At 33.7% G+C, this 25632-nt stretch overlaps 1 protein-coding gene across 1 annotated transcript in view; it reads right to left on the bottom strand.

Annotated features, from left to right (window-relative positions):
• Positions 1 to 25632, bottom strand: part of TARBP1 (TAR (HIV-1) RNA binding protein 1) — a 63104-nt gene that overhangs the window by 35946 nt on the left and 1526 nt on the right. The window contains exons 2-13 of the mRNA XM_012731253.1: positions 25399 to 25615; positions 23489 to 23586; positions 21380 to 21449; positions 19238 to 19386; positions 18189 to 18241; positions 16291 to 16388; positions 14188 to 14323; positions 13523 to 13619; positions 11856 to 11945; positions 7281 to 7422; positions 3357 to 3456; positions 2226 to 2398 (exon numbers count right to left, since the gene is read on the bottom strand). Coding sequence (XP_012586707.1) covers positions 2226 to 2398; positions 3357 to 3456; positions 7281 to 7422; positions 11856 to 11945; positions 13523 to 13619; positions 14188 to 14323; positions 16291 to 16388; positions 18189 to 18241; positions 19238 to 19386; positions 21380 to 21449; positions 23489 to 23586; positions 25399 to 25615 — 1423 coding nt within the window. The remainder of the gene's footprint in view (positions 1 to 2225; positions 2399 to 3356; positions 3457 to 7280; positions 7423 to 11855; positions 11946 to 13522; positions 13620 to 14187; positions 14324 to 16290; positions 16389 to 18188; positions 18242 to 19237; positions 19387 to 21379; positions 21450 to 23488; positions 23587 to 25398; positions 25616 to 25632) is intronic.

The raw sequence follows: 25632 nt of genomic DNA, 5'->3' as shown, positions 1-25632 counted from the left end.
GAAGTCAATTGCTATGAAAATTAAATGGCATTTCTTTGATGCTTGGTAATATAAAAAGTCATGCATGAGGAGCACTGGGAACTCTTACATTCTGTAAGTTAGAACATAAAATGTGTACATAACTACTTGGGAATGCAAATTTGCATGAACTTGTAAAGCTGAATATGCACATATCCTAAGATTCAATACATTTAGTGGTGAGGGGTAGATAGCCTGGAGAGACGCACACTGACCCAGGAGAAATGTAAACAAGTAACCATGGCATACCATACAGAATAATATAGTAAGCGTAGTCCAAAACCCAACAACAGAAAAAGCATAGGTTGTGGTGTTGTCATGCATGGAAAATTACACAACAGGGAAAATAATGAAGTATAAGAAAGGACATGCATGAATCTTAGAAACATGTTACATGAAAAAAGTTACAGAAGACATGTTAAAGTGAGTAACATTTTTATAAAGTGCGAAAAACAGGGACCTATACGATATATTGTTGAGGAGTCTCTATGTGGTAAAACTATATTTTGATAAAGTAAAAGCAGGCAAGTGAAAAAAGGGGTTAAGAAGAAATAACTAGTACATCTGCCTTTAGGTTGAGTGGTGATTTTCATAGGTATTTAATTATTTTGCATCAAAACTGACATACAACCACTACATACGCTTATGGATCAAGCAGCACAAAATTTGAAAAAGCATTCCTGACCTATTCCTGTACTTCAAAGCACTGAGTCTCCTGAAAACAGTTAAGGCATGTCAAGTATCTCCAAACTTGCCCCAATAAGGAGTTGAAAACTTTATGAAAAGATACTGTTATGTGTGTAGATTAGATTCTGCTACCATTATCAAAAATATAAAATTTTAAAAACTAGCTTTAATATTGTATAAGCTTATTATTAAAACCTAACCATATCAGTTTAATCTAATACCAATACCAATAGATTTTTTAAATTTACATTTTTTAAAGTTCCAAATGTAACTGGATGGGGGATCAAGACTTACCCATAAATATTTTCATCTCTAATGTCCATTGGGTTTTCACCTTCTATTTCACATATAAGAACTAACTGAGTATTTCTATCTATTATCATTAAACTTCCTGTATGAAGTATTTTCTATTGACAAAGTACACAGATTTTTGTATTAAAAATAAGTAATTATCAAATTAGTGCCATTCTCATGATTTAGCTTCTTTCCACAACATCTAGCAGAGCAGCAGTGAGAAATGGTTCTTTCTTACACATAAAATAGTGACCATTTCTGATGGTCTGGGACTCATTGAGTCATCATAAACAACAACAACAACAACAAAAACTAAAGCACATGCAATCATATTAAAAAATCAACAATACTGTGGGTTTATGTCTGGGCTTTCTATTCAATTCCATTGGTCTATGTCTGTTCTTGTTCCATTACCAGTTTTGATTATTATGGCTTTGTAGTATAGTTTTAAGTCTGGACATGTGATTCCTCCATTCCTTTTCTTCTTATCAGGAGAGGTTTGGCTATTTGAGGTTTTTTTGTGGCTCTGGATGAATTCCACCAATATTTGTTTTATTCCTTTAAAGAATGTCATTGAAATTTTTATTGGAATAGCATCGAAACTATAAATTGCTTTTGGTAGAATGACCATTTTAATAATTCATGCCATTTGCAGCAACACGGATGGAGCTGAAAAGGGGTCGTTCTTACTGAAATAAGCCAGAAAGAAAAAGAAAAATACAAGATGGTTTTATCACAGCAGGAATGTAAGGGAGCAGGAAAAGAAAAAAAAAATAAAGTAATTGTAGTAAAGTGAAACTAAAATCAACAAACAATTATAAACCAGAGACATTCTACAGGGAAGGAGAGTAGAGTAGGATAAAAACTAGGGTGGGAAGAACACACACGAGACTATGGTGATGGCACCTGGGTGAACTAGTGGTGGGAATTCCACAGGGACTACACCTGAGAGGAGAACACAATGTACAGAAATAAAGGATGATGTAATATATATGTAAATAAAATAAAAAACATTAAAAAATCAATAATAACCAAAGAATGTAAGCACTAAATTGGTAGGCTTATGAGGACAGGAGTTTAAGTCTTCACTGCTGTATCCCCAATAACTTCAGATGATAGTATAAGTATTTGATGAATGCATGATTTATAGAGGTCAGTGGTTTCCTCTTATTCTAAATATCAATTTTATACCAAGCAAGATACAAACAGAAACTATTTATCCTCACCATCTTGGGTACTGGAGCCCTTCAACAAGCAAGTGTGCAATAACTTCAACAGCAACTGGAGGCATCTGTCAGTTTTCAGCAAGGGCATGTAGGCATTTGTACCAAACTTCATAAGGGCATCCAGAAGAGGATCTAAGAATATACTCAATGCATTCTGTGTTCTCCTCCTTTCACTAGATATTAAAAGACATGCCCAAATCAAGCATTTCAAAAACATGAAGAAATTACTTCCCATGTACAATTTGTTGAACTGATTAGCTAATGGATTCAGTTATCAATAGAAAGAATGACTCTTTGGAAGATTGAAAGACCTAACACTCTTTGGAACTGACCTTCCTCACCAAGCTCCTTACTGCCCTTTCAGTTTGTGCTTTCTCAGTGAGTTTATCAATCCACTAGAGAGGAAAACACAGGGAACGACATTTTGGACTCAACTCTAGACATAAGTATGAAAGAAACCCCATATGAAATTTACCTGAAATAAAAATGTTAAGACACTTGTTTCATAATTCAGAAGAAAAAATACAAACAAATACATGTCAAGAAAATGGACATGTTAACGAAAAAATATTTTAAAAGCAAAGATTTATTAAAGATTGTGATCACCAATTTTAGCACTAAAACTGTTTAGAGATTTGATGTTAATAAAATTAACTTCATATCATGCAAATATACTACCTAATGAAGCTGATTTTCTACTACAGTTATGATCTAATGAGAATTGACCTACTCACATTCTCAAAATACCAGATTATTTTATCTTGATTACATTATTTTTAATTACATGTTTTGAAAAGCAGTCAAACCCAGTAAATTTTTCTACTTAATCTAATGGAATAGGATCTTAGAAATCATTCTTATATTATTTTTATATAAACCAGTGACTAATGTGTAGTTTTTCTAACTTTCTCTAGCTTAACAATTTAACTTATGAAAAAGGACTAATAAGACTTTAACACTATGAATTTATTGCTAATTTTAAACATTTCTAAGTAGAATGCATATAGTCTAGCACCCTTCTTTAATACATTGTTATTAACTCCATATCAGTCATTGAAAAGTCTGAATATGTACCATCTATCTATTTAGGCTTAAAAAAAAATCTTTGGTTTCAAGTTTAGAAACACTTACCTATATTGATTCTTCATTCCTTCCACATCAACAGCCAGTAAGACCATCATAGCAACAAGCTTGGCTTCAAACCAATCAGGCATAAGGCAGTTTTCTCCTACTTAAATAACAGATAAGATTTGTAAAAGATTAATATAACCATGCAAAGTTAAGAGCCAAATGATTACCTTTACCAATATTAAGTTATTAGAGAAATACAGCAGAGGTGGAACACAATACAAAAGGCTCAGTGTGCACGATTTATATGAAACAAGCAAATTGTGGCATACCTCCTACATCCATGCACAGACCCAGGCACTGTAGGCCCAATGCTTCCTGTGTCCATGGGATTTACAGTGTACCAAAGAGCACCCACAAAGAATATACAAAGTCTTGTATAGTGATCAGTGTTATGAGTGCTGTAAGTGGTGCTAGGAGAATGTATACGAGAGTGTATACCTGTGTCTGGGGTGGGGGGGTGGGTAACATAAAGTCAATAACTAGGCTGAGTCTGAGGCTATGGAAAAGGGACAAAAGTAAAGGAAGAGCATGGCTAAAGTTATCTGACTCTTCTGGTAGGGGTACTGAGTATGTAATGTTTCCAATCACAGTGTTACTTTAGCATCTTCTCCATCTTATAGCAAGTTAGCTGGAAGCCTTTGGCTATAAATACTACACACCTTCATATGGATTGTACACATGGTAGGGGGCCTTCAAAGTGCCTACCCAAGTAATTCTCGTTTGCCTCCAGTAAAGCACAAAAAGCAGAGTTCTAGAAGCACAGATTTGTTTTGAAGTTCGAAGCATACTTTCACCTTAGATATGGAAAAGGTTATAAATCAGAAAGTTAGTTTTTTAATGATTTCCGATGTCAAGGGATGCCACGGTAACAAGCCAATGACAAAAGGAGGCCTTACTCTTCCAGTGAAGAACACACTTGTGCAAGAAGTTTTGGTAGGTTTTTGTAGGTTGCTCCCCAACTATCCATGCTACAGAGGAAAGGGTCCCAAACTCCAACATGTGTTGGAGTCACCTACAGGGCTTGTTTAAAAATAGGTGAGGCCCACACTCAGAGTTTCTGACAAATAGGTTTGAAAGAAAGCACAAGAATTTTCATTTCTAAAAAGTTTCCAGATAATGCTGGAATGCTGCTGCTCTGACAACTACTGTCTGTGATCCCACTAGCATAGAATTCCTTACTTATGCTCCCTTTTCTCTCCCTTTTCTCACAAGTATAGGCAACATTGGTTCTTAAGAAACAAAGCACTACCAATCATCTTAATGCAATTTTAACCCTAAAGCACTAAACTTTGCTACCATGGATTCTGAAAACTTAGTGAAATTTTAGAAAATGCAAACTACAGTGCCAGAAATCATATCAGGTTTTACATACAGATGAAGAAGGAAGACATATTACAAAAAAAGGAATGAAAACATTTTGCAGGGTGATAGATATATGTCCATTATTTTATGTTGATGGTTTATTAAGTAGACAGCCCAAATAACCATTCCATAGCACAGTTTAAATATGTGCAATATAACATATGCCAATCATGTCTCAATAAAGCTGTTTTTAAGATTTGCTGTATAGGTACAATATACTACACTTTGAGGTTATTCCCTATCTTCAGATGTTTTGGTTACATTTTTTAAAAAATACAACATGTTTATCATAAAATCTCCTACAAAATATCCTTCCTCAAGTACTGCCTCATTTAAGTATAAATTTCTTCAAATATATTTCACTTTCTGGTGGTCTTAGTAATTCCAAACTCTGACAAGTCATTATTGGTTTCCACTTTCTCTAATTCAGAAGAAATTCTGCTCTGAAAGCTCTTTAACACTTTCAGAATGTTTGTTGTTTTATATATCACACATATGATATGGACTACAAGCTCATCCCTCATATTTCTTACCATTCTAGCCTGGCTCCATGCCATGTACAGATGGATGCCATTTACTTTCAATTTCCTGGATGGAAATTCATCCTAGTCTGTGTGGTATTCTTTTGAATTTTTCACCTTATTTTCTATTCACTCAAAAGGTGTCACTCCAACTGATGATTTCCCACTCCCCAACAGCTCTACCTGTTCTAGATAGGTGTAGCTCACATAGGTTTTCCTCCTCACCCCAGTGCTTAAGTCTTTCAAGGTAGCACACCAGGGTTATCTGCTTACTGATCAATTTCTTTGCTTGAGTATGTTCTCTGTAAGGAAGGTAATATATTTTTTATCTCTGCAACTCCAATATCTGGTACCTAAAAAATATTTTTTTCTGAGTAATAATGCTATATATATATAGCATTATTATATATTATATATATTATATATTATATTATAATATATTATATATATATTATATACTATATATCAAAGAAAAAGCTATTTTGGATGTAGACTTTTTTAAATTTGTATAGAACTGGGGTATAGGTGTAAGGTGTAAGAGGATTCACCGGAGACAGAATGGTGGGCACATAGGCCGATTTACTGAAATATACTGCTAAAGGGAGCAGCAGGTGAAACAGGAGAGGTCTGTGCCATATATGGGTTAGCTCCCCATTGGGGATCAATCTCAGGTCACAGTAGTAACAGCACTGAGACTTAACCCCTAGGCCACCAGGGAAGCCTGAATGTAGACTCTGACAATGTTCTGGCTGAGGAGTATATAGAAACCAAAGTGACTACTATATATATTTTATGTTTAAAAACTCAAGCTAAGTAATGTTTGCTTTCAAATTTATTAATTTATTCTATAAACTGCCCAGTAATTGATTAAACTAAAATTTCACAAAGTAATTTTTAATGCCACTGGCATTAAGTCAAACAAAAATATTAAAAATGCACACAAATGTATCACCTTTGCACTGAATTTTAAAAACTTAAAATAGCATATTATATAAAAACAGTAATATTTTAAGTCTTATAAATGTTAAAAAAGCTCTAACAATCTTATTTCACCAAATTTTAAATATTTAATCATATTTAATGCTGTTATATATTCTAAATTATAACACAAGCTCTCTAGGTATTTTAAGGAATTTAATCATTTACAGGGACTAAAACATATTTACTTTTATAGGGCTAATAACAGACTCTTCAAAGTAACATCACAGAAACAATAGAGAGTGAAAACACAGAAAAGAGCTCTAAGAAGGATGAACAAACCCATATATTTTGAATGGATAATTATCAAATCATTTAAGAACTATTCCATGATCAGATGAGAGAAATCAGTAGATGAAAATCACGTGGTCTGAGACAAAGTGAGGAAATTTAGGATACATTAAATTCAAAGATGCAATTTACCCACATTATCACTTAATGACTTTAATGAAGAAGCATTACAAATGTAAAAAGAATCCTAATTAATGAATCTGCTAATAGTTCTTCCCTCACGCAGTCTTACACATTTTTGCAAAGAAGCTGCACAACTGATCTTTGCAAGGTATCAAATGAAAAGGAAAAAACTATCAAAACAACATTTTCAAACACAATTTTTCTCTAAAACTTTTTTTTTCATAAACAGATCACATCAAATGTGGTGCTTGAAAAACAAACAGAAGACAAACTGACTTTATAAATATTTACTAGAATTTTCAAAAGCATGTATGAATTATGTAGCCCACAAAAATTTTCAGGAATACATTAATTTGTATCCAAATTCTTATGCTAGCAACTTATTAGTTTCTTAAAACATACAAAGTAGCTTAAAATCTCAAGTGCTAGAATAGATAGAATACAATTAGGAAACAGTATTTTTACATTGTTATTCACATATTTGGCTGAAATACCAGTTTAATATCAATAAATTGGTGTACATTTGAATATACATATACCTAGATACCTAGATCTAAAAAAAAAAAAACAAAAACAAAAACAGTACTTCAAAAAAAAGGTCTTCAAAAATATTTTGTTTAGATCAATCCATTAAAATGATATCACTTACTTTCCCAAGCAGGTGACTTAATATATTCTTGAACTAAGTTCTTTACATAAGCATTTAAAGAGGATGTCTCATGAAGTCCAGTGGAGTTACAAGTTGAGGATCGTATAAAACAGTTTTCATTAACACGTAACCAATCACAGAGCTAGAAAAGAAAATAGTTATTACTTTATTTTAAAAGCCTAACTGAACAAAGGGTTTCTAATTTCCCAAAACCAATTTTCTTTCTTCCACAATAAATTGAATTTACATGACTGTTCAGTCATTTATTGTCATGTTAAATTCCCCAGTCAATGCAGACAAGAAAAATGCCTATGTATATATGTAATACATATACATCTACACATGTGTGTTTCCTAATCTCTCTCAATTTAAATCTTCATTAAGAAGCAAGAATTTCTAATATAAAATAACATTTCTGCAAAAAAAATTATGTCAATATTAAAACAAATTACAACTTTAAAGTTCATTCTAGCTTCACACACTAAAATAAGGATGCTTATTCTTAAGAGAATGTAGAATCTCAAATATAAGTTATAATTTCTTAAAGTGCTCACAAATTTATTGCTCTCATCATATGTGTATTTTTAAACATCATAATTTAAAAGAGAAATACTATCCCAATTTTTCTCTATTACATCTTTTAAAAGATTTGCAAAGGCCCTCCCTGGTGGTACAATGGGATAGGATGCAGCACTGAAAGCTGGCAAAAGCCACTGCAGTGGGGGTTCAATCCCAAGCCCCGGAGGTGACCCACATCGTGTGGCAGACCTCTCCTGACCGTCCCGCTGCTCCCCTCAGCAGTGTACTTCGTCAGTCTGCCTGTTCTGTTCCCCACTCTGTCTCTGGTGAAGTCTCTCACTGTCCTTGCACCTCTGGCCTATACCCCCATTCTGTATGAATAAATCTTTTAAAAAAATATTTGCAAAACTGAGTCACAGATTTCACAGAACCTTTGATCTCACATAATTATGAATTGCTCAGAAATTTAATTATGTTCTCAATTGTTTATATCTCTTAATGTGTAAAATCAATATATGAATTTAAATATAATTATGAGTCTAAGAAGCAACAATTAAAAATACATTAAAAAATCACACATAACCAAATGATGAATAAATGAATCAGTCAATATGAAAACTAACATCCCACAGGAACCTATAAATGGCAGTTAAATAATAAAGGAAATTATTCCATGTAGATCTTTATCAAGCAGGACAATCTTAAAATACAATCTAAGAGTGAGGTTATTGGCAAGTATTTATCTTGCCAATTATATATATTATTTTCAACTATATATATTTCTTTTTGTACTAGTCAAACTAAAGTTTTCCAATTTTGATAGAAAATACGTGAGGTTTTCCAAGTCTTATATTTCCACAAGAATGTTCCTATTATAACAAAATTATTAACAAGTAAATTAAAATTCATATCTGACTTTTTTTTTATCAAGTCTGTTACAGAAATGTTGGATCTTTGTCTGCCAAAGAGTTCTTGTCAGCCTTATGGTTTAAAATAGCACCTAGTTAGCAGTCTCTAGGAACCAAATTCTCCTGATTTTCCATTAAAACACATCTCAAGAATCCATTTGGACACTATCAAAAGAATGAGAAGCCACAGATGGAGAAAATATTTATACAACACACATCTGATAAAGGACTGATATCCAAAACATACAAACAACTCTTATAACTAAGAAAACAATCACCCAATTAAAAAAATGGCCAAAAAAAAAAACTGCCTCAACAGAGAAGATATACAGGTAGCAAATAGCATATAAAAGTCATTCCACTAGAAAACTGCAAACTAAAACATGAGGTAGCACTACATACCTAATAGAATACTAAATTCTAAAATGCAGACACTACCAAAAGCTGATGAGTATGTGGGGCTCAGAAACTCTCGTTTACTGCTGGTGGGAATAAGCTTATTCATTTCACTGGATATGTAGCATTTATAAATTGGTTAATACATCTGGATTTTATTTTACTATATAGTATGGTATAGTATGTGAAGTGTAAGTGAGAAATATATCTACAGATATTTCAAATTATGTTTAGACCAGATCAGATGTAAGTACCTACTATTACTTGGTTTTTTTTTAGTAGTCTTTTTCCTTTGGTTTGATGAGCCAGAAAAGGCAAACCACTGATCTTTTTATAGTCTTCATAGTGCACAGAATTTGGCAGTTTCTCACTCTTACTACACAATCCAGCAATTGTGCTCGGTGGTATTTAGTCAAGTGAGCTAAAAAGCTGTATCACCTGTACATGAATGTTTATAGCAGCTTTATTTATTATTGCCAAACTTAAAAGCAGCTAAAATGTACCTTTGTAATTAAATGCATAAATAAAGGGTGGTATACCAGTATAATGAATATTATTCAGTGATAAAAACAAAAAAGCTATCAAGCCATAAAAAGACATTATTATTTAGCGAAAGAAGCTAACTTGAAAAGGCCTCAAGATACATGATTGTAACTAAATAACACTCTGGAAAAGATAAAATTATAAAGACTATAAAAAAATCAGTGGTTTGCCTTTTCTGGCTCATCAAACCAAAGGAAAAAGACTACTAACAAACCAAGTAATAGTAGGTACTTACATCTGATCTGGTCTAAACATAATTTGAAATATCTGTAGATATATTTCTCACTTACACTTCACATACTATACCATACTATATAGTAAAATAAAATCCAGATGTATTAACCAATTTATAAATGCCACATATCCAGTGAAATGAATAAGCTTTTCAAACAACAAATGAAAATAATGTTTAATGTACATCTGAATAAATTTAAACAATAGTGATTTGAAATCAAGTAATTTAATATTTCTAGATGTGATAAGGACCAATATTTTAGGTTCTCAAAATCCATTTTACCGCAGTATATGCTGAAACACTTCTAGATAAAAATACACGAAATAAAAAAATCCAATAAAAGAAAATGATTTAATAAATTCTAAAATTTTTAATCATGACTTTTTAAATATTACATATTGGAGAATTACTTAGCAACATGCCAAAAGTGAAGATAAAAGAAAATTAAAATAGTATAATCTTTATTTTGTTCAGAAATGTGTTAATAGATCATTTTTAGTATATAAATATAGTAGGAATGAGAGAGAGTATATATATCCAAAAAGTTGAGAACTAAATCAAAGTATACAGGATTAATTTGATGGTAGGCATCATAGTAGATTTTCACTTTCTTAATATGGTTCCATGTTTTTCAGATACTAAATTAGATGCACTAGAACTTTGAAAAAATAAAGGAGTATTCTAATTTTTAAAGACCTCAAATTGCCCTTTCCCCATTTCCTCTGTCACTAATGTACTCTAAGCCTTTATTTATTTTATGCCTCAATTATTTTAAGACAGACCAAGCTGCTTCCTCTTGCTTCTTTGTGTGTGTGCATGTGTGTGTGTTGCCAGAATTGTCTTCTAAAAGAAATAATCATATCCTGAGCCTCAGTGATGTTCTTAGACTCTGGAGAAACACACACACACACACACACAGTTCTTGTTCTCAAAAAAGCTATATAACAGAAGACACAGATAAGAATTCAACCAAGTATCTAAGGGTAAGAGCTAAAATTAGAGCATGAGTCTTACTGTTGAAAACAAAACAAAACAAAAAAAAAAAAGAAAAAGAAGCAAATCACAAATGCCCCACAGAGTAGAGTGGCACCTTCAGATCATAACTGAACTTGAAAGCCCTACTTCGTGGATGGGACAGTGTCAGCAAGACAAAGAGACTGGTGTCAAAAGGAAAGAAGGCATCACAGGGGAAGCAGCACTAACAGAGGACTTCTACGAAAGCAATGGCAGGGAAAAGGCAGAAATTGGGGTTGATAAATGAGAGGCATAAAGTTGGAAGAAATACAAATTGCCAAAATGTCAGATTGGGACAACCAGGTAGATGAAAGTTTCATTAACTGACAGAAAAGAGAGAAAGACGAGGTTTCTGTTACTCTCTTTGAGACTAGCATCACCATTATTTTTAGTATATTTTATCTAGAACTTAGTTCTATTTTGCAAAAATTTTCTTATCTCCTACTATGCCACAAGAATGTTAGCAGTTGAATAAAAAAAAAATTGTGGAATATATACTCAATGGAACATGTCCAGCAGTTATTAGAAAAAAAGTGAAACGGTGCTTCTTAGGATAAAAAAGAGGAATTTTGAGATGAGTGTACCACATAAAGTAAGTCGGGAAGGAAAGATGGATACTAGATGGATTCATTTATTTGTGGAATACAAATAACCAAAAAGGCATACTGGAAAAACACAGTAAAAATAATTCTTAGACTTAGTGAAAAATAGACTGTTATCTAGAAGGTGTGGAGGGGATGGGGAACAGGATAGGGGGAAGGACAGGAGCATGGGAGTAACGATGGAGGGTAAGAGAAGCACGTATACATGCACCCCAAGTCATACAGATGTATGAACAAAACTCTGCTGATAGCAAAGCAATTATTACATTTTACATACATGACTTGTAATGAATTTAAGTTATAGACAACTTTTCATAAAGTTTCAAACATTATTCCATTACATTAATTTCATTCTCACCTCTGTCCACAATGAAGTTCCACGTGCTAAGGACTCCTCTTGTCTCAGAGACATGAGAAAAGTTGAGACATCAGAAAAGGATACTTTCTCCTGGAGACAGGATAGATGTTTAAATTTATTTTTAAGTTTTAAATTGAATGAAATGACTGCAAAAGCAACATAGTATACTATTTGAACTAGATTATTATTTGCTAAAGTAAAAGAAAGCTGTTTTTTTTTATTACTGTAATAGTTTATTTTGCCTTTTTCCATCTCATAGTTATAATGCCCATGGAATTCCCACCATCAATTCACCTGTATGCCATCACCATAGTGCCGTGCACTCCCCCCACCCCAAAATAAAGCTATTTTTAAGAAAAAAAAGTCTTCAACTTTTAATATGAAGCTGCTGATTACAAATAAAAAATAACAGTATATATGATGAAAGAGTATCTTATAAATCCATTTTCCTTAAAATCAAAGTTATCGGCCCTCCCTGGTGGCGCAGCGGGTTAAAGCACAGCACTGAGAATCTGAAGCCACTTCTGCATGAGTTCGATTCCCGCCTGCCGCCTGCCCCGGAGGAGACCACATGGCGAGCCAGACCTCTCCTGACCAGCCTGCTGCTCCCCTCAGCAGTGTACTTCGTCAATCTGCCTGTTCTGCTCCCCACTCTGTCTCTGGTGAAGCCTCTCACCGTCCCTGAGCCTCTGGCCTGTACCCCAGTTCTGTATGAATAAATAAATAAATCTTTAAAAAAAAAAAATCAAAGTTATCATCTTAGAGATAAGATGGTCATTCCTAAAAGCAGAGAGATTTTTAAAAAATTCTATAAACATGTATTCTTACTTAAATCAAAAACTAATTGTTACTTTTCAAAGCCATAAAAATGAGCCTCTGCTTAAGAAAACCACCTACATCTTTCCATTCTATAAGGCTGTACTTCTTGAATTAAGATGCCTTTTTTAGGCCAGAAGTCAGCAAAACTTCTCACAGCCTGTTTTATAAAGTTTTATTTAAACAACCACATGGCACAGCAGACCTCTCCTGACCTGCCCGCTGCTCCCCTCAGCAGTGTGCTTCAACTATCTGCCTGTTCTGCTCCTCACTCTGTCTCTGGTGAGTCCTCTCACCACCCCTGCACCTCTGGCCTGTAGCCTAGTTCTGAACGCACAAATAAATAAATCTTTAAAAACACACACACACACAAATAAAGATATACCTTAAAAGGCAATTCACTGGCAGATATGCTAAAAGAGTACAGAGGAAACCTAGCAAAAATTTCCAGAGCGGTCATGCAGATGTGCTTCATTCCCCCAACAAAGAACTATAACAACAATATGAAATATTGTGCAGGAGAGAAACTCTCCAGAGACTTGTATGAGCTGGTCACACAAACACCCTCTGCATAGCAAGACTCAAAATTCCAGAATCTCAGAAGGAATACAGGTATTCACTAATACCACATTTTCCTTAAAAACAAAAAAAAAAAAACTTCAGGCCCAGTTAATCACTCTCACCACTTAGGACAGTAGGAACTTTCCCAAAATCTAACTTCCCAGACCGAGGGCCAAACTTATAACAAGGGCTAGTTTCTAATGACAGCACCACCATATGCTATGTTAACTAAAACAGACTTATCACTTGTATCATGAGTAAATGCATCATGGGAAAAAATAAAAACTTACAACATCTACCAAATTCATAGCTGTCTGAAGAAGGAAGCACTGAGCTGCCCCACGCAGTAGAACTTGATGTGTGGTCATAGTGCACTGAAGAATATCCCTGCATCAAAAAACAAAACGTGCATTTCTGTGTCCTAGAGACAATTCTGACAACCTGTTAATATTGGTTAAATGGATATACATGATCTATCACTTCTAATGTGGAAAGTCACTGTCAGAACTTCAAAGTTAGTATTTTCCATTAAAGCCTCTAATAATATTAGGCTCAGTTTAAATATGAAACAAATCTCAAAAATAAAGTATGAATGAACATAATTTTATAGTAAAAATTTTACTTTTTGAAATATTTCATATTAAATGCTATTGTTTGATATCTCTAATTTTCTTCATATCAGTGGAATGAAGAAAGCCAGTGGCCTTATTTAAAGTGGTCACAATATAATAGTATTTATTGTGGCACAAATTTAAATAAAAAATTCATAGGAGACTGTGAGTACAGCTATTTGAGTAATACATTTTTAATTTACTTTTTTCCTATATAAAATTAAAAGCTCAAAAGCACCAATGCCAATACTAACATTCACTGTAAATTAAAGCAGAGGGGAAAACAAAATTTACTAGAAAATGATAGCAAATAACTTCATGTGAATACACACATAATAAATTACCTGATAGCAAGAAGTCCTTCTAGACTCAGGGCTTTACATCTTGGGACATTTGCCAAAGCCTTAGATATAAACAAAATGGGAACAGCACACCAATGTCTACTTGTCATCTTCTGAATAAACTTTAATAGGAAATTACCTGAAAGAAAAAAAAAATTAAATACCATTGTGGTCAATACACATATAAAAAGATAATCAACATCATCAGCCATTAGGTGGGGAAATACAAATCAGAAACCATAATGAAATATAACTTCACACCCACTAGAATGGCTATAGTCAAAAGGGCTATAAGCACCTGGCAAAGGTATCAAGGAATCAGAGCTCTGCCCTTTGCTAGTGGAAATATAAAGTGATGCAGCCAGTGTGGAAACAACTTGGTAAAAGTTCAACATAAACCCCACAATTCTACTCCTAATTATGCACTCAAGAGAAACTGAAAGCATATGTTCACCTAAGGTATTGTATATTAATACTCACAAGAGCATTAATTATTCCAGTCAAAGTTGGAAACAAATCAAATGGCTATCTGCTGATGATTATGAAATATTTACACAATGGAAAATTTTTCAGTCAAGAAAAAATGAAATACTGATATATATTAAAACCTAGATGAATCTTAAAACATTATGTCAAACAAAACAAGACCGACACAAAAGGATACTTAACATATGGTTTCATTTATATGTCTAGAACAAGCAAATCTATAGAGACAGAAATATTAGTGACTGTAGCTAGGGAGAAGAGAGACTCTGAGGGTGAATTTTTTTAAAAAGTTAAGATACACATAAATTCTTAACTGTTAGAAGCTATACAGACTTCTGTTGAAGATGTTAATGCTAGCTCCTCACAGGGTATTTCTTACCTAACCTGATTCTAATCATAATATTTTTCTATTTGAGATACAAAGGAAAGTTGCCCTATTCTGTCTTCTCTGCTAACGGTATTTCTCAGTGAAAATGTCTGATGCACTCTCAGATCAACACTGTAGAATGACTTCTAAGAGATTTCTTGAAGCACCTGACGGGATAATACATATACTTTATACCTTCAAAAATATCTAACATAAAGACACTTAAGAGAGTCAATGGAAATTGAATTAATACTAAATTAATTAACAAAAAGAAAACTGTAAGTGAACATTTTACTTGTCTTCTTTTCTGTTGGGCTAATTAAGCTCCCTGCCTTTTGCCTAATACCTCACTCATGACACAAGAAGGATGGCAACAGCTAAATTCTCTTTCACATTCACTCAACACAATTTCAAGTATCTACTAGTTCCCTGGTCCTGGACTACAAACACCAGGCACTCAAAACTAGGGAACAATAACCATTTATCCTCTCACTTACAGAGTACTCATGAACGACAAGTCAACATGGACAGCAAATTAATCCCATAATGCTTAAATTCTGAAGTCTAGAAAACCAAAGAACTGCTCTGACAGTTTAGTTTCTAACTTTTAAAGTAATTTAAAAAAGATCTATATATCTAAAGCTGTGATACAGACCATCTTTCCCTTTTCTTTCCTGACTTTAAAATGGATAAGTGGCCATAGGTTATTGTCTTTCCCTATTTACAGATTAAAGACAAAAGAAAAAACTTATAGTTCAAACCCATAGTAATTTTTGTAAGTGACAAAACCAAAATGAAAGTCAGAAAGAAGAGTAACTCCTCCTACTGCTCAGAAAAAAAAAAAAAAAACAGTACTGGTTTTGTGTCATTATCTGTGAAGGGCCAACTTTGCCATAATGCATAGTCTGTTTCTGACTTAATTCTAAACCCAATTTATCTGTCTCTTGAACTTATTTTACTAATTTTTGCAAACTAGAGGTTAGAAATTGAATAGAGGTTAGTAAACAGCAGAATTCAGCAAAGATGCTAAACTCACTACCATGTTATTTGTGCCAATACTGGTAATGTTAAATATACAAAAGTCAATTACAATCAACAGCTGTGAGATTCCCACAAAATATGAATATTCTGGAAAAATTAATTATTTTTTTTTAATATTGACTATAATAACAGTAATAGACTGGTGCTTATAACCAAGATATTAAAAAATTACTCACTAGTAAATTTTTTAAAAATTCTCTATTGATACATACTCTTTATTTCTTCTGGAAGAAGAGAAATATAAGTGGCTAAAAACTTCTGTAATTTTGACCCCAATGGAGAACCACTTCCTATCAGCTGTCCTGGGAACCTGTAGACAAAGAGGGGGGAAAAACTAACATTTAAAATATGTGCACTCAAACTTGGTGGACTGTGATTTAAAAACAATTTTCCAATAATAAAACAATCAGACTATTTTCTTTTCCTGAACCTGCATTTTATTTTCAAAATAAAATAAATACTGAGGATTCTAATGGCTACAAAAAAATAAGGACCTCCTAGGAAAACAGAATATACTACACTAAGCAGGAATGGATTGCTTTAAAAAAAAAAAAAAAAAGATTTATTTATTTATTCATATAGAACTGGGGTACAGGCCAGAGATGCGGAGGGTGAGAGGATTCACCAGAGACAGAGCAGGGAGCAGAACAGGCCGATCGACCAAGTACACTGCTGAGGGGAGCAGCCGGCGGGTAAGGAGAGGTCTGCCTCGCCATGTGGATCTCCTCCTGGGCAGAAGGAAATCTAACTCATGCTGAAGTGGCTTAAGCTTTTTAGTGCTGTGCTTTAACCCGCTGCACCACAAGGGAGGGCCCTGGATTGCTTTTTTATACTTTCCCTTACATTTATGTAGATAAGTCTTCTAAGTATTATCATTTCTTTTTAAATCTAAAATGATCATCTCTAAGTTACATTGTTTCCAACATATAACCTCATCTTTAGGTATTAAATAAAGGAATTAACATTCATAGAAAGAAAGATGTTAGTAATAATTACTCTGCAAGAGCATTTACTTGTTAAATCTACTATCATTTATTTTTCTGCTGCATGCTTCTACCAGGATCATTATTTATTAATTGAACACATGAGAGTGCAGGGAAACTGAAGGTATTTCATAAAAATATGTCAGCTTTTTGGGACACACCTAATAGATTCAACTGCTCTCTGGCAGTCCAATCACTTCAGAAAACTATTCAATAGTAATGAGTTATAAAAACTAAAAGTAAGTGACAAATAAAGCAATACCATGTTCTTTGATATTTATTAGTCAGAACTAAGTATTAGTATAACTTAGTACAAAGTAAGTAAAAAAAAAAAAAGCTTAATTGGTGATGGGAGGTTGCTTTTCAATTTAGAGTTATGCCAAGCAAAAAAAAAAAAAAAAAAAAAAAAAAAGACCTGTAAGTATAATTTCAATTAATAACAGAAAGAGAATGATTTTTGAAGATCAACTTCAAGAGTGAGGCTGACAAATTCAAACCTTTTCAAACCTTTTCAAAGGGTAAAAGTGAGAAATAAGTTATATATTCTGGATAATGGCAGACACTGTGGTATCATATTGGAAATGGATGTGTCATATGAATTCATGGTTTTTAATATGAATAAATGGACAGAGAACAAACACTGAAAAAGATAAGTAAGTCAGTGCAGTTAACAGAAGTGAGAAACAGATGTGTACACAGACAGAAAAGGCTGTCTCTTCAGACTGTAAAGATGCAAATGTGGAGAATGTAAATAAAACTTAATGGAAATTCTTTATAATGTTCAGACATCTATCAGTCAAAACTAACATTTAAAGTGTTGATTAGCAAAGTTGCTATGATTTTCAAGAGGGCAGAGACACTAGAAATAGATGCTGGGAAAGAAAACTATATAAGATACAGATACTCTCCATGAACCTAAAAATGAAAGGACTCAAGATAGGAGACAACAAGAAAAATAAAAGGAACATCTGACATAATGAATAGAAGAAAGGCAAAAAGAATAACAATCTACATAAGAAAAATATATAATAAGAAAAGCTTATGTCTACTAAACATTAAATAATCTGATCACATTTCATAGACATGTTAAATGCATATATCTACTAAACAACATAACACTTGTTTACCTGCTATACAGAGAGCTTTCTGAAAGTGCATCCATTAAAGGTCCAATAATAAACTAAAAAACAAAAAAATGTAATCGATGTTAAGTTGTATCTGCAATTTTGGAAAATCAACTTGCCATAATTGCACATCCAACACAGGACTACAGAAGAGCTGTTGTAAGTAAAGCTGATCTCTTACACTGAAAGGTTAATTCATTGATAGAGAGAACATAGAACAACCATAATTTTCCCACCTGAGAAACACTTATGGGTACTAAGAAGAGAGTTCAGATAGGGTGGGGGAAAAAGGAATCCAAAATGAACACATGGTAAAAAATAAAGGAAATTACAGAAGAGGAAAAAAATTTAAAAAGATAGTTAAGAGAAAATTTAAGCCCCTATGCCTGGAAAACAATTGGGGAGAGTATTCTATCTTCAAAAATATTACTAGACATTAGCCAAAAAGGGAAAATTATAGGAAGGATAGGAGACTGTAGTAAAAAGAATATATAACAAAACACTACAGGATAGTGTCAGACAACAATCTACTTAGGTTACCCTTATATGAAAGGGAAATGACTATACTTGAGTAAGTGATCATGTGATTAATTTGCTACTATTACATAAAACTTGAAAATCAATTATAATTCTCAAGTCTGTTTTGTGCCATTTCTGAAAAACCAAGGTAGATGCTAATATATACAGCTCAAAAGTAATCTTTACTTAATACAGTAGATAACAATTATTCATCACTACAAAAAGTGATTCAAACTTAGTAATTTAAAATTGTGGAAACAGCATCATGAGCAGGTTTCCAAATGAGTTTCATACCAGTTTTTGACCAAATTTTATCAACACACAGGCAACTTGTTGGCAGACTAGATTACAGCTAGCTTTTCCAGACATGACACCTAAGGTTGAGGAGGACTGTTGTATGCAAATCAATAGCATCATTTGCTATTACACAGTCCTACTCTGTCCTTTTAAAAGTCACATACATGACAACAAATGCCTTTACAGCTCATCTTTTGACAAAGGGAGCAAGGGAAAGGTGACCTCCTTTACCTTACCTCAGAAAACTCTGATGAAAATGGAAGAATCTTTACTTCATACAGCTCCAAAAAATGGATTACACCTTCTTTGGTCAGGATTTTATTTTCACTTTCAAACATTCTTTTATAAATACACATATGCCAGGATGGGTGAAAGAGCCAACAACCTGTGGAAATAAACATGTAAAAAATAAACATGTAATGTTGGTATTTGATTCTCACATTATGTTGTTTCATGTAGACACTAACTATATATCTATATAAACACATATACAAAAAAAAACATTAATTACATACGAGGGTATCTAAATCACTGAGTAACAAGAATTACTCTGATGTTCCATATTCATAGAGATTCATTTAGCCAACATCATAGCTGTTATACTGCACAAAATTAAATACTACTCCATGTATATGGGCTTATATTGGGGATGAATTCTATTATTTTCTAACTCAATTTCATTTTGTACACAAAAATCTGAAACTGTTGCTCCTATGTGGGTTCTCATAGCTCTTAGAATTAGGTTTGATTTGGCTCTAATACTTCCTCCAGGCCTACCTCACGGTCCCACACCCATTGCACAGCACCACATTGGTCGCTAGTCCTTAATTCATGAGTGTCCCCAACACGGACTTCTACACACATTATAAAAGTCACCTCCTCAGCCATGAGTTTCAGTATCATTCCTAAGGCCGGCCTTCCTGACTACCTTCAAAAGTACTGTCCCACCTATGTACACTCCATTTCAGCCCTTTTTTCCCTTCATAAAATGTACAATCAAAATGACTTTTTCATTAAAAGCACATAACTATCAAGTGAAAAACAGTATGTTTATCCACTATGCTTAATATGTCTTGGATACTAAGTAAATACCAATTAAGCAAATACATCAGTGAGAAAACCAAAAGAATGGGAAAGTATGTACCTTAGAGAGTTTTTAACTCTTTTGAATTGTCTTTTAATTTTATCATAAAAAAAGAACAGCATTTTCATTTCATGGCACTCTATAAATAAACTGGTCCATTATTTGTAATTTATGCCAACATGCTTGTTCAAATCTTAAGCAACGGTAATTTTTCAAAATCTGTCACTGCTATTTTGATTTGTTTTGCCAAGGGCTGTGGCCAAAAAGGGTGATAAGAGAATCATTTTAACAGCAAAAGCGTAAGTGAAGTCAAAATAGAATTCAATTACATTCTTGCCCCAGGTGGGACTATAGATTCTTATGGTCTGTGAAAAATCCCAGTATTAGAAAACAACTACAGCAATCATCTGAATAAAGCTCAACTCCTAAGGGGTCAAACTATTAAGATTGTAATTATCTAGAATAGGCACTAAAACCCATTTACCTAGGTTAATTCCCTTGTGTAAACACAATAATGCAGCATTTTACCATTTATATGAATATACTGTTAGCCTGTGACCAGTCTATGTTCACTTATCAAAACTTAATTTCACAATGTTAGAAATCTTCAGTTTCACTTTATTACTCCTAAAAAGTTCTCAGACTACAGAATTGATTAAGGGCTTAACATACATATTTAAAATTCTCTTGGCATTTTCTCTTCCTGCAAAGTCTAAGATACAGAACAATAATCTAACCTCTCCAAAGTAATAAACAACAAAACAGATAAATGTTAAATATCGAATATACCATCATTAAAGATTACTAAAGAGCCCTTATCTTTTAAGAATATATATAAACAATTACAGGTGAATTGCTATCTGGCGAGGCAATTGCTACAAAATCACTTGGCAGTGAGGATGAGGAACAGGAATATATATAAGGTAAAGGCTGGCCACAAGCTTATCGATCATTGCTGAGGTTGTGATGGGATAAATCAAACTCTTCTATAAATGTTTAAAATTCTCTATAATCGTAAGATAAGAAAGCCAACCATACCTCTATATTATAGAAAGCCTCACAGCCATTTGAAATTATGTTCTCAAAGATTACTTAAGGTTATACAAGTAAATACATTTGAAAGATGAGAAAAAATATGAACAATCAATCCTGAACTGCAGTATTTGAAACATTAATAGTTTTTCCTTTCTCCTTTATATTTCAATGGTTTTACCAACTTCTCTACAATAAACAAGTTAGCTATAAATTGCGGGAAAAAACTACAAATGACATAAAAAAAAAAAGTAACCATTACCATTTTCCTCTGACACTGCATATTCAAACAGATTGTTTAACTTTGGTAAAACTGGCTTTATAACATGAATCTGAAAAAAAAGCAAAAACCATATGAAATTAGTTCACTTTTAGATACGTAATAAAATTTTCATCAATTTATGTAATAAGAGCCATTCTGTTTTTTCTCCCATGTAAAAACTGTGCAGAAGGTTATTCTTCCAGTTTTTAAGTCATACAAATTAACATAGGTATGACTGAGTGTGTCAAAGCAAATTAACATAAACTAGAATACTCACAATAATGCAGTACAATGAATATCATAGATTGTGTCATGCAAGCCTCAACTCTTTTGGGAAAAAGGCAGGGCTAATAATAACAACAAGTATATTACAAAGAGGAAAAAACTGAGATATTGTTTCATTATAATGCCTCAAGTTGCTCAAGGCTATACATTTAGAAGTAAAGCCAGTTCCAAGTTCAGTGTTCTTCATACTACCTAGATTATGCTGGAGGTATTTCTGCTACAGAATCCAATTTATATATCCTTCAAAGTATAGCTAAATCAGTTTCTGAATAAATAGCAGGGTCTCATGGATGTGATTAAGAAAACCATTAAAGTTTATTTTAATTTAATAATGCTTTCTCTTTATTACTCATTCAAATCTATTATTTTCGAATATGTGAGTAATTATTTCAGACCCCAAACAATGCTTGGCACATATTTGAAATTGATGCCTCATAAAGACTCCACTCATAAAACCTTGTCAGGATGGCCAGCTCCTGGGTAGACTACAGCTTAAGACTAGAAACCCCTAAACCAGGGATTTTCCAAGTGTGGTCCCTAAAACGGTACAACAAAAGCATCACCTGGGGACTTGTAAAGCATTTAACTTTCCAGACCCCATCCCAGGTCTACTAAATTCAGAAACTCTGGGGACTTAACCCAGCAACATATTCTTTAAATAAATGCTCTGGGTGATTCTACAAAACATTAAAGTTTGTGAATTACTGCACTAGATTAGGTAATCTTAAGAGAATACTGTCAACTTAAAAATTGCCAAGATTTCACAAAAACTAGTTCCAAGTCAACTGAAAATGTTACTTCAAATTTCTATTCTCATAACCATGTCTGCACAGTGGTAAATGAAAAAGAGAAATATTACAAAATTAAAAGGCAATTATATACTTAACTACAACCTCAGAATTGCTTTCAGTAAAATTTTCCAAGGGGTGTATTTATTCAAAAACAAGGCTATATATTTAGAAGTAGATTATTTAAAACATGAAGAAACTAAAAATTAATACTTTGGAAATAAACATCAAAGAAATAAAGACTAAATTCCTTTAATGATAGTTAAAATTAACTGTAAGTCTTCAATTTCCTCAGTTAACATTCAATTTTATCTATTTATTTTACATGCTTAAAGCTGGAATTTTAATGACTAATGCAATGCACTCCTTACTTCCAAAACTGCTGGAAATAGTATCTAGGAGCAAGAGGGGTCAACAGTGAGAGGGTGACTTGCAGGCCAGTGAGGTTAAGTACTTGATTTCATCAATGGTATGATTTAGACAGTGCATGACATTTAACAAAAGAACACTTACTTCCTAGCCCTGGGGAAATTGTCTCAAATATTACAGGAACTCCAAAGCAATGTCTACCTTCAAAAAATTTAGAAAATCTAGGATGATCCAGTGTGACGACCCTTAGAGAGGGGAACAGAGATCAGCAGACACCAGAAATCAGATCTCAAATTTGTGGTCTGATTTCCTTCCCCTTTATTTTGGTTGGAGTTTTTTACATTCAGAAAACAAAGTATTCTTGAACAGCATGGATTTCAACTCCTCAGTTCCACTTACATGTGGACTTTTTTCTAACTGAGGGTTTGCACTGAGATTCAACCAACCTCAATGTTGCTGACTCTGTCTTGTGGAGCCACATACGCCAAGATCCAATTTTCAACCCAGTTGGAGTCTGTACCCCTAACCTCCAAGTTTTTCAAAAGTCAACTGTACACCTGAATATTATATTATATTTAAGATGGGCATTTTGAATTGTTTTTACAGAATGTTTGAAAAAATTAGGATTGCATCTATGCAGAATTTATCAAAGTATGAAAACACTTACCTGATTTCCTTCTAGAGTTTCCATAATTAAAATATAATTTTCCCAAAATTTTAGCAGCTCATCTTTTTTCTTCTCAGACCACCAAAACAGACTTGGACCTGAAAGGATTTAAAAATGAAAATTTGTTCCTCCTTTAGAAAGTGTCTTAATTTTCCCTAGATACAAATGTTTACCTTGGCCTTTACTGAAAAAAATGTAACCCCGTTGTCAACAGACAAAACAAAAAATAAAACTTTAGAGATGTTTGAGGTATAAGACTAGTGAGTAGTATATTAAAGGAGCTAGTGGAAAAGGTAAGCAAATATGCATGAAGAGATGGGGATTTTTAGGAGATGGAAACTACTAAAAAATCGTTAAGCTGAAAATAATAGAAATTAAAACATAACAAACATAAAGGATCCTTTGATGATATTAGCAGACATTTTTTTTCCTCTCAGTAAACTATTAGTAAATGCACTACACCATGGGAAGTAAATCAGAAAAGACAAAAACTCCAGGAAAGAGTTCCAGCACAGGACTCAGGAGAAGGGAATCGCTAGGATGATGGTTAAGGCCCACCTAAGATATGTCAGCAGTGCTCCAAGTTAAGGGAGGTCTCTAGGCCAGACTTCAAGAAAACTTTTAAATATCTGATGTTCTGGTTTTGTACAGGAAAGATTTAGACAACTGGCTAGAAATTTTAGGCTGACCTAGTGAAAAGTAAAGAGAATTGAGTAACTTTTAAAATGAGGTAATTCTAGGAAAATTTGCAGGAAGGAAAAAAAATCATATCCACTACACTACCATAGGTGAACAGTTTCCACTCAAAATTTTATAAACATTGAATTCACATTTAACCAAAATTATAACAATGAGTTTAATAACATAACGAGAGTATTTTAAGACATAAGGGTAAGTTACGCAATAATCAGTTAAGAGGGAAAAGTGTTTGCTCTTGGAAAAGAGGAAACGGGTGGCAGGGCCAAGTGTGGAAACCTTGCTTATCTTTAAAAGTGCATAAAGACTGACTCTAAACTTTAGTAATTTACTCTAAACTTTAGTAATTTTTGTGTATATTTTCCAGTGAAAACTCTCATTGGATGATGACTCATTAATATGACCTATATAAAAATTTTAAATTTAAATGAAAATCTAATCTACCCACTTCAGCTAACTGGGAATCCTTTACTTTTAATAAGTGAAAAGGCAGCTGCAGCTTTAAAAAAGTTTTCTATCTATTGCCACAATTTTGAACAAATCTATTTTGACTCTGATAATTCAAAGATGAATTTAAGATGATGTAAGTGTACTTTCACACATTTCGGTGACCGAACCCATCAATAATAACATGCCAAATTGAGGGAGTTCTTGTTATTTTGCCTACCCTCTGTAATAAAGTAGGATGCACAGTCACAAGAGCGTAAAATAACAACAAAGGTAAAGAATTTAGAATCTGACTTAGTCTATTCAACCAATGCAAATATACTTTCAAAATGCCGCCTTAAGGACCATATGTTTTACAAGTATAACTCCCGATGCTGGGAAGACTCCCAAGGAAAATTAAAAAAAAAAAAAAACATTGAAGGTATCTATATAGAATTCGAGTAATCAAGATCTTTACTACTAAAATAGACCTACCACCATGCAGTGCCTACCTATTAACTGAATGGGCCCGGGCAAGTTTTAGACTAATTTACACCCTGCTGTGGGTCAAAAAGAGTAGGGGCTCTGCAGTGTTCTCGGCTGTAGTGATTTGTGTCACTAAAGACAACACCAGTTGAGGTTCCCAAGATGTTCGGGTTTTAATAGGGACCATAAGAATAACCAAATTCTTTAGAGATCAGCGTAGACCCCAAGGGCTGGTGTTTGGAAGCTGGAGGCCTCCCTCCCAGAAGGCAAGTCGGGTTGGGCTGGGAAGCAGATTTAAGTACCGTTTCCTTCCTGGGGGCCGCAGGTACAGTCGGCCCCTAGCTCCACGGACACTTCCACCGCCCTCTGCAGCAGGTAGCGCGCGCGCTTCCGCGTCAGAGCGTCTTCCGCCTGGGCCAGCCCCGCCTGCACCGTCCTCCAGAACCTCCAGCAGCGCCGCGCGTCGGGACCCGCCTCCGGGGCGCTGGGGGCGCACTCCACGCCCGGCTCCGGCAGCAGCTTCTCAGCCAGCGCGC

Source organism: Condylura cristata, unplaced genomic scaffold (genome assembly GCF_000260355.1).
Source record: "Condylura cristata isolate star-nosed mole 26May11 unplaced genomic scaffold, ConCri1.0 scaffold00030, whole genome shotgun sequence".
NCBI lineage: Eukaryota > Metazoa > Chordata > Mammalia > Eulipotyphla > Talpidae > Condylura > Condylura cristata.
This window is presented reverse-complemented; position numbering and strand designations above follow the sequence as displayed.